The sequence below is a fragment of the Chiloscyllium plagiosum genome, unplaced genomic scaffold, assembly GCF_037043375.1.
Source record: "Chiloscyllium plagiosum isolate Xiang-an unplaced genomic scaffold, Cpla_swu_hap1 HiC_scaffold_32, whole genome shotgun sequence".
Taxonomy (NCBI): Eukaryota; Metazoa; Chordata; class Chondrichthyes; order Orectolobiformes; family Hemiscylliidae; genus Chiloscyllium; species Chiloscyllium plagiosum.
Window position 1 is genome coordinate 30,529,132 of NW_028270170.1, and position 13,333 is coordinate 30,542,464.

General features: G+C 41.0%; 1 protein-coding gene across 1 annotated transcript in view; it reads left to right on the plus strand.

The window, feature by feature from the left end:
* LOC122539961 (BMP and activin membrane-bound inhibitor homolog) overlaps positions 1-13,333 on the plus strand; it is a 62,567-nt gene that overhangs the window by 22,146 nt on the left and 27,088 nt on the right. The window contains exon 2 of the mRNA XM_043675192.2: positions 12,566-12,850. Coding sequence (XP_043531127.2) covers positions 12,566-12,850 — 285 coding nt within the window. The remainder of the gene's footprint in view (positions 1-12,565; positions 12,851-13,333) is intronic.

The window sequence follows — 13,333 nt, forward strand, 5'->3', positions numbered from 1 at the left end:
GGATAAGTGTTGGAAAGGATTATAAGAGATAGGATTTATAAACATCCAGAAAGAAATAATTTGATTAGGCCTCACAAACCTTATTGGGTTCTTTGAGAAGGTGACAAACAGGTGGATGAGGGTAAAGTGGTTGATGTGGTGTATATGGATTTCAGTAAGGCATTTGATAAGGTTGCCCACTGTAGGCTATTGTACAAAATAAGGAGGCATGGGACTGAGGGTGATTTAGCGGTTTGGATCAGAAATTGGCTAGCTGAAAGAAGACAGAGTGTGGTGATTGATGGGAAACGTTCATCCTGGAGTTCAGTTACTAGTGGTGTACTGCAAGGATCTGTTTTGGGGCCACAGCTGTTTGTCATTTTTATAACTGACCTGCATGAGGGCATAGAAGGGTGAGTTAATAAATTTGCAGATGACACTAAAGTTGGTGGAGTTGTGGATAGTGCCGAAGGATGTTGCAGGTTACAGAGGCACATAGATAGGCTGCAGAGCTGGGCTAAGAGGTTGCAAATAGAGTTTAATGCGGAAAAGTGAGGTGATTCACTTTGGAAGAAGCAACAGGAATAAAGAGTACTGGGCTAATGGTGAGATACTTAGCAGTGAAGATGAGCAGACAGATCTTGGGGTCCATGTACATAGACCCCTGAAAGTTACCACCCAGGTTGATAGGGTTGTTAAAAAGGTATACAGTGTGTTAGCTTTTATTGGTAGAGGAATTGAGTTTCAGAACCACGAGGTCACTCTGGTGCGGCTGCACTTGGAATATTGCGTACAGTTCTGGTCACTGCAATATAGGAAGGATGTGGAAGCTTTGGAAAGGGTTCACAAGTGACTTACATGGATGTTGCCTGGTTTGGAGGGAAGATCTTATGAGGAAAGGCTGAGGGACTTGAGGTTGTTTTCGTTAGAGAGGTGACTTAATTGAGACATATAAGATAATCAGAGGATTAGATAGGGTGGACAATGAGAGCCTTTTTCCTCAGATAGTGATGGCTAGCATGAGGGGACATGGCTTTAAATGGAGGGTTGATAGATATCGGACAGATATCAGAAGTAGCTCCTTTACTCAGAGTAGTAAAGGGCTTGGAACACACTGCGTGCAACAGTTGTAGACTTGCCAACTTTAAGGGCATTTAAATGGTCATTTGATACACTATTCCATTTTCATCCATATGTTTATGTTAGATGGGCTTCAGATTGGTTCCACAGGTTGGTGCAATATCAAGGGCTGAAGGGCCTGTACTGCGCCGTCATGTTCTATGTTCTATGAAAGTAGCCACATAGTGAAAGCTTCTTTGATGGAAATTCCTAATACAAAAGACTAATAAATATATTTGAAATTACATTTCCTTTTGACATTTTCGAAACATTTTATCTTCCGATGGTCATCTGACAAATGGCCATATCAACCGAAATTCAATGTTGAAGAAAACTCAAGTCAGCTTATATCTGAGAATTAATATCGTTGATAAGCAATTGTTTAAATAGTAAGAAAACTGGAAATGCACAGCAGGTCAATAAACAATTGAAAGAAAACATTTAAAGCATTGAGTGTAACCATTGAAGATTTGATCACAATCAAAATGTTAACCTGTTCATGTTTGAATAGGTATGTTTTGTTTCCCTAGCAATTTGATTTGCCCTTTTTATTTCCTGCAGTTTAACTGTTAAAGTGGCAGAAATGTTGGCACAGAGCACTGTATGTCAGAGTGCTGAAACAGGAATTAGTGTCCATAACCTGCATGCACTTGAGTATAGGTTACTTTACTATTTTGGGAGACAATTTCTGATCTTTGGTTCGTCAGTAAAAATGAAGGTAAATCTCAGCCATGACTGTGACCAAGACTTATTGCCTGGGAACATTCTTTCTTCAATTGGTACCAATCTGGCAGGGAGTAGACAAGATCCCTTCATGGAGTTTTGGCAACATCAGAGTCAAAGCATTTTTAGCACTATTATGGCCAGGGCTCTCCTGAGTAATTAGACAATTGTTACTAATTCACACTGAACTATATTAGAAATTAGCTGAGTGTCATCATCTTTGAAATTCAGAGAGGGTTTCTCTGCATGATGTTTGGTGAGTTTTTGCGCACTATCGTTCCAAACTCAAGTAATTTACTAGGCGCAACGGCCCTAAGGTGCCCCTCTCATCCAATGCTGTCCTATTCCTCCCAATCACTATAAGCAGCAGTACTCAGAGTCATAGAGACGGACATCATGGAAACAGACCCTTCGGTCCAACCCGTCCATGCCGACCAGATATCCCAACCCAATCTCGTCCCACCTTCCAGCACCTGGCCCATATCCCTCCAAACCCTTCCTATTCATATACCCATCCAAATGCCTCTTAAATGTTGCAATTGTACCAACCTCCACCATTTCCTCTGGCAGCTCATTCCATACACGTACCACCCTCTGTGTGAAAAAGTTGCCCCTTAGGTCTCTTTATATCTTTCCCCTCTCACTCTAAACCTATGCCCTCTAGTTCTGGACTCTCCAACCCCAGGTAAAAGACTTTGCCTATTTACCCTATCCATGCCCCTCATAATTTTGGAAACCTCTATAAGGTCACCCCTCAGCCTCCGATGCTCCAGGGAAAACAGCCCCAGTCTGTTCAGCCTCTCCTGATAGTTCAAATCCTCCAACCCTGACAACATCCTTGTAAATCTTTTTTGAACCCTTTCAAGTTTCACAACATCTTTCCGATAGGAAGGAGACCAGAATTGCACGCAATATTCCAACAGTGACCTAACCAATGTCCTGTACAGCCGTAACATGACCTCTGAACTCCTGTACTCAATACTCTGACCAATAAAGGAAAGCATACCAAATGCCCACCATCTCAAATCCCACTCGTATGAGAATTGGAGATCTGCTGTGGGTAATATCCCATTGTAATTGTTGGACTCACAGCCAGGGAGTTTATGATCCCTTAATGTTCACTGATGCAATTCAAGTGAATTTTAGAGAAAGAATTTGGTTCGTGACTTCAGTGTTTTAAATTGTTTTGTAAGTTTTGAATTATTTTCTGTCTTTGGACAATTAAGAAAACTCATGTAAAGTTGTTTCTTAATGTAATGTTTTAATGCAACCTTCCTCTTCTAGTTTGAATTAAAATGAAGGCTGAAAGCACTGTTTCCAAATTCACCGCCAATTGTTTACCATTACATCAACAATGTCAAACAAAAACAGGAAATGCTGTAGAAATTCAGCAGGCCTGGTAGCATCTGAAGTTCTGAAGAAGGGTCACTGGACCTGAAATGTTAACTCTGCTTTCTCTCCACAGATGCTGCCAGACCTGCAGAGCTATTCTAGCAATTTCTGTTTTAGATTTTCAGCATGCACAGTTCTTTGTTTAATTTAAACAATATGAAATAGCTTTAAGTATCTTGCCCTTCCTCACTGTTAAAATATTAACACTTTTAAATCTCGAAGTTTGAATAATCTAATCACTGATTTATGCTTGTATTTTCCCAGACTCTCACAAACATTGAATATATCTTGCATTTCATGAGTTACCTCATCACACAAGCTTTTTATTGGAAAAAGTAACCATGTCAGTCAATATTTCATTGAAAACTTTCTGATTTGTTTCAGTTACTCAGATGAATATCTTCATCTTCATTTCTCCTGTGTTTCTCAGAATAGATTCCAGAAAGTCCTCATCAAGGAGGGAGCGTAGGTGAAGTGTTGAATCATCCTAGGATGCCCCTGAGCTCTGAGAAGTAAAATTTATGAAAAATTCAACAACAGAATGAAGCAATACAAACTCTACATAGAAAGAGATAGATAATAATAAATTAGTAAATAGATTAATAAGACATGATTGGACTTGCACTAAACTTGTATTTATTTTTCATTCTTTGAACATGTTTTCAGGTATAAAATCTTTGAGGAGAAAGTGAGGTCTGCAGATACTGGAGATCAGAGCTGAAAATTTGTTGCTGGAAAAGCGCAGCAGGTCAGGCAGCATCCAGGGAACAGGAGAATCGACGTTTCGGGCATAAGCCCTTCTTCCTGAAGAAGGGCTTATGCCCGAAACGTCGATTCTCCTGTTCCCTGGATGCTGCCTGACCTGCTGCGCTTTTCCAGCAACACATTTTCAGTTCAGGTATAATAGTCAGGTTTCAGTGTAAAGAGTTCAGAAATGTTGCCAAGAATGGAAGGTTTGAGTTATGAAATTAGGCTGGATAAGCTGACTTTTTCCCAAGATCAGGTGAATAGCAAGGTTCTTTTCCTTGAGGTGGGTGAGTTCTAAACTAGAGGGCATATTTTTATGGTAAGACGAGAAAACTTTAAAAAGGACATGAGGGACAACTCTAGTACACAGTGTTGAGTGTGTAGAATGAATTGCCGGAGGAAGTGGCAAATGCTGACACAGTTACAATGTTTCAAAGATGTTTGAATAAGTACTTGAATAGGAAAGGTTTGGAGGGATTTGGGCCAAATGCAGGCAGGTGGGACTGGTTTAGTTTGGGAACATGGTTGGAATGGACTAGTTGGATCGAAGGGTCTGTTTCCATGCTGTATGACTCCATGACTGTATTTGACTTAATGCAGTCAACAGAGACGATGTTGATGTTTAGAAGATTGAGAAGCAATCTTTGAAAACTATAAGATCCTGAGGGGACTTCCTGCGGTAGATATTTGGAGGCTGGTTCCATTTGTGGAGGAGACTGGAACGGGGGGACACTGTTTTAGAATAAGAAGCCTCCTATTTACAATGGAGATGAAGACAACTTCTTCCTCTCAAAGGGTCATTAGTACATGGAATGCCCTGGCCCCCAGAATGCAATTGACGCTGGATCATTGAATTTATTGAAGGTTGAGTTAGATTGGTTTTGGATTGTTAAGGGAGTCAAAGTTGTGAGGGACAGGCAAGAAAGTGGAGTTAAGACCACACCCAGATCAACTACAATCTTATCAAATGGTAAAGCAAGCTCAATGGGCTGGGTGGTCAATGTCTGATCCAAAGTCCTCTTCTCTTATATGGAGGATAAATCAAATATTAATCATCATTTAAAACACCTTTCCTTAAATTGGTAACTTATTATAGAAAAATCTTTTCAAATTAAGTAGCTGCAAATGAGACAGCAGTAGCAGGTTGTTGTAATAGGGTTATATAGGGAGATTTGTTTAAACTGTGGTGTAAGGGATAAGTAGGTGGGCGGCACGGTGGCACAGTGGTTAGCACTGCTGCCTCGCAGCGCCAGAGACCCGGGTTCAATTCCCGATTCAGGCGACTGACTGTGTGGAGTTTGCACGTTCTCCCCGTGTCTGCGTGGGTTTCCTCCGGGTGCTCCGGTTTCCTCCCACAGTCCAAAGATGTGCAGGTCAGGTGAATTGGCCATGCTAAATTGCCCGTAGTGTTAGGTAAGGGGTAAATGTAGGGGTATGGGTGGGTTACGCTTCGGCGGGTCAGTGTGGACTTGTTGGGCTGAAGGGCCTGTTTCCACACTGTAAAGTAATCTAATCTAGATGCTATGCTCACAGCTTGAGTGCATCATCAGTGATATCAGATCCCATGGAACTGGGACCTATGGAAATGATATTTGAACAAAGTCCGGCTGAACCATGTCTGTCTAAATAGTTAATAAATGTTCATTAATTTACACTAGCAAAGATTTGAGCCCTCTTATCTCAAAGGCACCAAGAACCTGAACTGTAACAGGGTAGGAACGGACTGGATGTTAGACAGTTCTTCTTATCCTAGACAGATAAGTCTTATCACTTATCATAGTGAGACTATGGAATGTGTTGTGGCTGGTGCTGACTCTCTGATAAGTTCAAGAGGGAATTGGATGGTCCTTGATCCAGAGATTGGATCAAATAGAAGATAAGTAGCTTTTGAGATAACACATGATGATCCAGCTTTGTTTTGATCCCTGAAGGAATTAGGAAAACATTTTTCAGGGTATCTTATCACTTCTCCTTTTGTTTCTCTCAGGAGATGGGCTACAGGGGAGGTGATAGTTAGCAAGTCTCACCATGATGTTCCAACCATCAGGAGTATGGAGCAGGCTGGTCTTTTCCAGCTTACAACATTTCTGCATGTTAGTGTGTTTATTGTTTTAGATGAGGGAGTATGATACATTTCCATATGCCACTGTACTCTCTGTACAAGGTAAAAGCTGGGAGGATGGGAAGCGGGAGCAGCAAACATTCCCAATTAGCTATCCATAACTTCACAAAGTGAGCTTTCCAAGAGAGAGAGAGAAACTGTAGATGCAAGGTATGGACAACAGGAAACACATCCAGTGAATTTGTTTGGGTCATTTGTGAAGTCTTTTGTTTTTACTTCTCTTCATTACCAGATCATTCAAAGTGGCTTGACTAACAGCCAAAGCTCTGAATGATTAGAATCTCCATGAATCTTCAATTACAATTTCTAAAAATTATGAATTTTCTCTAAGTGTATTAAAGCAAACCTGCTTTAGAGTTGTATCATACCATATCTATACAGAATGATTCAAAATATTTGTATAAAAGTAAAGCTTCTGTGGATGTTTTTGGACTCAGTGAAGATCAAAATCAATAAGTCCCCTCAGTTTTGATTGCTTGGTGCATTATTATGAGGGCTCCATATCATTTTTCGAAAGCATCAACTAACAGAATGTTCAAAGACAGACTAGTTGAGGCTAGAATCCCTCTCTATGCAGTTTTTTAAAAAATTGGAATCATAGTCATAATAAGAAATTTCAGGACAGCAGCCATATTCACAATACGAGATAGAGTGATAAACCAGGCACATCTGTATGTAACTAATTTGTGCTTCTTTATTTTTAGATGCGTTAATCATCAAAGATAGGTAAAAGTACTGGGAAGTAGGACTCCCTCTGAAATGAGGCATTTTTAGATTCATTTTGTGAGATACTGTTTGATGAATAGTTTGTTCATTTTCATAAAAAGTGAAATTGAGCCATGAGAGGTCAGTTTACAAACATTTAATGCCTTATCCAAATCTCGTCTTGAGGGTCCATTGGAAGAAGCTTTAATCTGTTTATTTCAACAACATTGAAGCTAGCACAAAAACATCAGAGCCAAGAACTTTTGACAGACTTGTACTCCAATATCTTGTGGTACAATGTCAATACCCTTGAAGTACGAGGAGTACTATTAAGGCAATCTGTTGGATATCTATGTATGTAGCAACTTTGCACTAGTGCATGCAACACACTTGAAAATCTCAGATGTGCAAAGTCTGTCACTTTTGCTCTTGATAATTTAAATGTCTTGTTTGAATAGAAATTGCAATTGAACAGATAGAGGGTTGACCAATTCAAAATTACTTTCTCCTGAATGGTGTTGAGCTGCTTGAGTATTGGGTAGAGCTGCATTTGTCATGGTAAATGGAAAGTATTTCATGTGATTTCTGACTTGCCCATCATTGATGGGCATTGGGGAATAAGGAGTAGAGTTACGTGACACAGAATTCTCAGCCTCTGACCTGCTCTTGTATCCATCGTCCAGATCCTACTGCACCAATCCTTGAAATACAGTCTGAACTTCCCTTCTAAGAAATATCCCATATCCATCCAGTACCTCACTGCAACAAGTCAACTAAACTTGTCATGTGAAAAATAACTGCTGAGAAACTATATCATGCCTCATTTCCTATAATGCCACCTACCTGCAAGTCCCCTCCAAGTCACTCATTATCCTGACTTGCAAATATATCGCTGTTTCTTCATTGGGTCAAAATCTTGGAACTTTCTCCTTACAGCACATGGACTGCAGCAGTTCAAGAAGACAACTCACCACCACCCTCTCAAAGGTGACTAGGGATTGGCAATACATGATGGGCCCAGACAGCGACACCAACGTCCCACAATTAGATCTTAAAGGATTTAGCTCACTGTAAAGGCTGTGTAGGTTTTACATGTCAGTAGTTTTGGTTGTGGATTGAAATGGTAAATGGAAACCAAGGATTGTGTAAAGTATTCCTGCACGTCATAAAGGTGGGTTACTGATACTCATTCTGAGTGTTGTTTACAGTGCTATTTGTTCAGTCAATAGGGCAGTTTTAGTTTCCAATGAGCTGGAGTCGGGGAGGGGGTTTACAAATTGAATTTTGAGCAGCAACAGGTACCTGACTGTCTGTCTGTAGAATGGTGACCAGTTGTTGATACAATGGCCATCTGCCTGTCAACAACCATGCGATTGGTTCCCAGCTAGCTGTGGGAGTTTGAGGGTGTGATTATTTGGTCAGAACCCTTCAGACCTTCAGAAAGAAAAGTGCTCTTCTATTTTTATACAGTAAAAAAACACATTGAGTCTGAAAAAAGCCAGTTTATTTCACTACATCTGTTGCTGTAAGCTATGGCTTTTAACTAACGTGTCAGAGACTTTCTAAATGTGAACCAGTTATTCTGTGCCTTTTGCAAGCAAGTGAATGCCCATGAGGTATCAAAATTAAGGAGCTACAAATCTTGCTAGGACACTCAGAGAGTTCACTGCAAATGCAGATGCAATAATCAGCTATTTGGTTGATCAGGAACCTAATAATTGATTTATACATGATGTGGAGATGAAGTGGTCTGAGCCTATATCCTTATGTTGTGTTATTCATGATGATACAAGGCCAAAACCACTTTCCTTCAATGTTTATAATGCAATGTGATTTATATAGTTAGCATTTTCCAAACAATTTACTGACAAATTTGGGATCCTAGAGCCTCTCTGTAGAAGATTACTTATTAAATATAAACTGACAACTTAAGGTTTTACAACAAAGTGAAAACTTGCATATCTTAAGCATAGTGGAATATAATTCCTGGCCTGGCTCTCAAACTAATCACAGATAGAAATGTTGGCAATTATAAGAACAGTGAAAATTCCAAACTTGCATTAAAACACATGTTTAAAATTGAATGCTGCATTCCTGTGTTGAATACTGGGCACCTTTCCACTTGAGGTACCCAGACTAGAATTTGATACACTTAGTTGAAGGTGTGCACTCTATTAAGAAGTGGTAGTTCACACTAATAGATCAGATCTCCCTGACTAACCATATGTTTTAGAGGAGGTTCAAGTGTTGGGCAGGAGATATCAGAATTTACAGAGGTTTTCATAGAATATACAACATAGAGCCAGGTCATTTGACAAAACTATCCATGTTCATGCTCCACACAAGATTTCACCCTCTCTAAGTCAGCTAACCCTCTCAGGGTAAACTTTCTACTTCATCTTTACCAATACATTTTATCTAGCCTCCCCTGAAATGGATCTATGCTATTCAACTGAAATACTCAGTGCGGTTGTGAGTTTAATATTGTAACAATTTAAGACGTTTTTCTGAACTTTGGGTTGATGTTCACTGTCGATGTGGAACGTTCTCTGGTATTTCCAACCAAGTTTAATGGATCACATGGACTATATTTGCTTTATATGCTGAAATGAGGCAGCATGGTGGCTCAGTGGTTAGCACTGCTGCCTCACAGTGCCAGGGACCCGGGTTCAATTCCTGTCTCGGGCAACTGTCTGTGGAGTTTGCACATTTTCCCTGTGTCTGTGTGGGTTTGCTCCACTTTCCTCCCACAGTCTAAAGATGTGCAGGTTAGGTGAATTGGCCATGCTAAATTGTCCGCAGTGTTAGATGCATTAGTCAAGGGTGAATGGGAACGGGTCTGGGTGGGTTGCTCTTCGGAGGGTCGTTGTGGATTTGTGGGGCCAAAGGGCCTGTTTCCACACTGTAGGGAATCTAATCTAATCTAAAAAAGTTGAAGTTAGCTTTGAACTGTCTCAATGTTGAATTAAGTAAACACTGCTACCTGCTGAACTAGGGCTCGGTTAGCATAGGCCTTAGATTGTAGTGCATAATGATATCAGTTGCATGGGTTCAATCGCTATACTGCTGGCTATTTCAATTACAAATGTTTGTACTTTATTACATATATTTATTGTTAACAGAGCCAACCTATTGGTTTAGATAGGGTAAAACAAAGAACTGCATATGCTGAAGACCTGAAGCAAAAACAGAAATTGCTAAAGAAACTCAACGGGTCTGGCAGCACTTGTAGAGAGTAAACAGAGTTAACCTTTTTAAGTCCAGTGGTCCATTTCCAGAACTGAAAGTAGCCAGAAAATGGCAGGATGAATGATGAAGACAGTGGGGCTAGTGGAAGGTGGCTGGGTGGGGATGGTGTGGATGCGTGAATAGGTGAAGATGGAGCCGAGAGAAAGAGAGAGAGAGAGAGAGAGAGAGACAAAGGGATGGATGATGGTAAGTGAGGATAAAGGACATGGAACGAGATATTCAGTTTCTAAAACCAGTGAACTCAATACTAAATCCTTCAGGTTACAGAGTCCCCGGTAGAAAGTGAGGTGCTGTTCTTCCAATTTATGCTGAGCTTCACCGGAGCACTGCAGTAAGCCTGACACAGGGAACATGATGGTGTGTTGAAGTGGCAGGCAGTTGGAAGCTCAGGGCCATTTCTGAACACAGAACGTAGTGTTCCAGAAGCAGTAACCCAGTGTGTGTTTCATCTCCCCAATATAGAGGAGACCATATAGCGAGTAGTGAATATAGTAACCTAGACTGAGTGAAATGCAGGTAAAAACTGCTTCACCAGGAAGGTGTGTTTGGGGACTTGGATAGTCAGGAGGGAGGAAGTAAATGGGGAGGTATTACATCTTCTGTGATTCCAGGGGACGGTGTTGAGGGGATGTGGGGAGGTATTGAAAGTGGAGGAGAAATAGACCACAATATTCTGGAGAGAATGAGGAAGCCTGACAAGAGAGGGGAGGGGAATATGTGTCTGGTGGTGGCATCCTTGGAAGTGGCATCTTATGATCCCTTGAATGCAGATCCTGGTTTGTGGTAAGCGAGCACTGGGGGACCCTGTCGCTGTTGTGGGGAGGGAAGAAGAGGGGATGAGGGCAGAAGTGCAGGAAATGGGTCGGACACATCTAAGCGGCTGTCAACCACAGTAGCCAGGAATCCTCGTTTGAGGAAAAAAGTGGATGTTTCTGACCAACCCCCTCACCACCTGTGCAGAAGGTGGCATTATCAGAACTAATATGTGGAGACGGAGAAACTGGGAGAATGGGATGGAGTCCGTACAGAAAGCAGGTGTGAGGATGTATAGACCAGGTAACTGTGGGTGTCAATGAACTTTAGTTGAAATGGGTGGCCGGTAAATCCTCAGAAATGGAAATAGAGATGGCTAAGACAGGAGAAGTCAGAGATCTCTGTATTGATAATTATCTTGAATGGTAGAATGGGGGCTATGCAGTTCAGCTTGTTCATGATAATTAAGCTAGATAACATGAGAAATAGCAGAAATGGCAACAGAAATTTGCAAAGCGTTATTGATGTGTACGTGAATGTGTAACGCTGTAGCAGTTTGAACACAATATGGAAAAGACAGATCAGAGTATTGATGAGAATGTAGGAACTGTCGATGGGTCGGAGATTTATAGATTGAAGTGCAAAGCCACTAAGATCTAGATGACTGGAACAAGAAGCAATCGAAAAGGCTAATAGATTATTCACTTTTATTTCAAGGCGTTGGCAGTCAAAGGGCTGGAAGTTATATCACAGCTGCATAGAGTTCTGGTTAGACCCCATCTGGAGTATTGTTCTGGGCACTGTATCTGTGGAACAGGACGGTTGCCTTGGAGACGGTGAAGCACAGATTTATTAGATTAAAAACAGGGCCGTAAAGTTAATTTACGTGAATATGTTGCAAAATTGCGACTTTCTTTCCTTGGATAGGAAGATTAAGGCATGCTAGAATTGAGGTGTTTAAGATGACCAGAGGATTTGATGAAGTAAATCGAGAGAAATTATTTCCTGTTGTAGGATAAACCAGAACAGAGGTATGCCTTAACATTAGAGCTAGACCAAGGAGTGCTGTTAAATAGCATCTCTTTACACAAATGGTGACAGAATTCGAGAACAGTCTCCTAGGAACTCTGTCAATATACAGATTCTGAATAGGAGTAGGCCATTCGTCCCCTCAAGCCTGCTGTGCCATTCAGTAAAATAGTCACTGATCTGATTGTGGCCTCGATTCCACCTTCCTGTCATCTCATGATAAGGCTGGGTAGATTGAAAAATCTGAGAAGTAAGAATGAAAATCCACAGCCTGACTTTATGGCAATTAAATAACTCAGGTTCTGGCTACCACTCCAATTTAAAGGATGTTCTCTCTCTGAAAATTGCAGCAAAGTGAATGACAGGTAACTGTTCAGCTCCAGGAACGATTGTCACCACATCAGGAGGAGCAGTGATACAGACTGGAAGGAAATGTAAGTGGGCAGCTCTGTCAGAGACAGATGACAGAATTGGGTTGGGGAGCTACTACTGGGAGGGAGGTAGGTAGAAACGGAAGGGAATAGTAATCACCAATAGGAAGGGGTGGAGGAGCACATTATATGTGAATTGTAAATGTTTCATTGTTCCTCAGTAGTAAACAGGAACATTCTGAATGATCTGAAGATATTGTTTAATGGTTTTATGTTTTTACCCTTCAACCAACAAGGTTGGTTTGCTCCAAAATTCTTGTTTTCTTCAGTTTCCCTCCTTAAATGCCCTCTCTCATGCGAACCTCTTTTATTCTAGGTGAAATCAGATGCTATTGTGATGGACCACAGTGCGTAGCAACAGGCTACATGTGCAAGTCCCAGCTCTCTGCCTGTTTTACCAGACTACTGGACCCTCAGAATGTCAATTCACCGTTACTTCATGGCTGTATGGACACTTTCTCCAATACAACGGAGATCTGCCAATCACAAGGTTCCTACCACCATAAAGGACACTGGTCACTCTTAGAGTGTTGCTGGGAAGATATGTGTAATTATAAAGGGCTACAGGAAATTTTGCTGCATTCTGCGAATAGCATGTCAGGTAAGGAATATTAGAACACTAAGTGCATGGTTTATTTGAAGAAACCTTCAATCGGATTTTGTCACTACGTAAAGGATTTGCTCTGGGACACAGGACAGTATCACAGTGCATCGGGAAATTTACACTTCAGTAGAATTTTCTACTTAGAGTCATGGAGTCATAGAGTCATTCAGCATGAAAACAGACCCTTCAGTCCAACTCATCCATGCCGACCATGTTTCCCAAACTAAACTGAACTAGTCCCACTTGTCTGCATTTAGCCAAAATGCCTCTAAACCTTTCCTATCCGTGTATCTGTCCAAATGTCTTTTAAATTTTGTAACTGTACCTGCATCTATCACTTCCTCTGGCAGTTCATTCCACACACAAATCCCCCTCTGTGTGAGAAAGTTGTTCCTCAGTTCCCTTTTAGATCCTTCTCCTTTTATCTTAAAAATATGCCCTCTACTTTTGAATGCCTCCACTCGAGGGAAAAGACCTTTG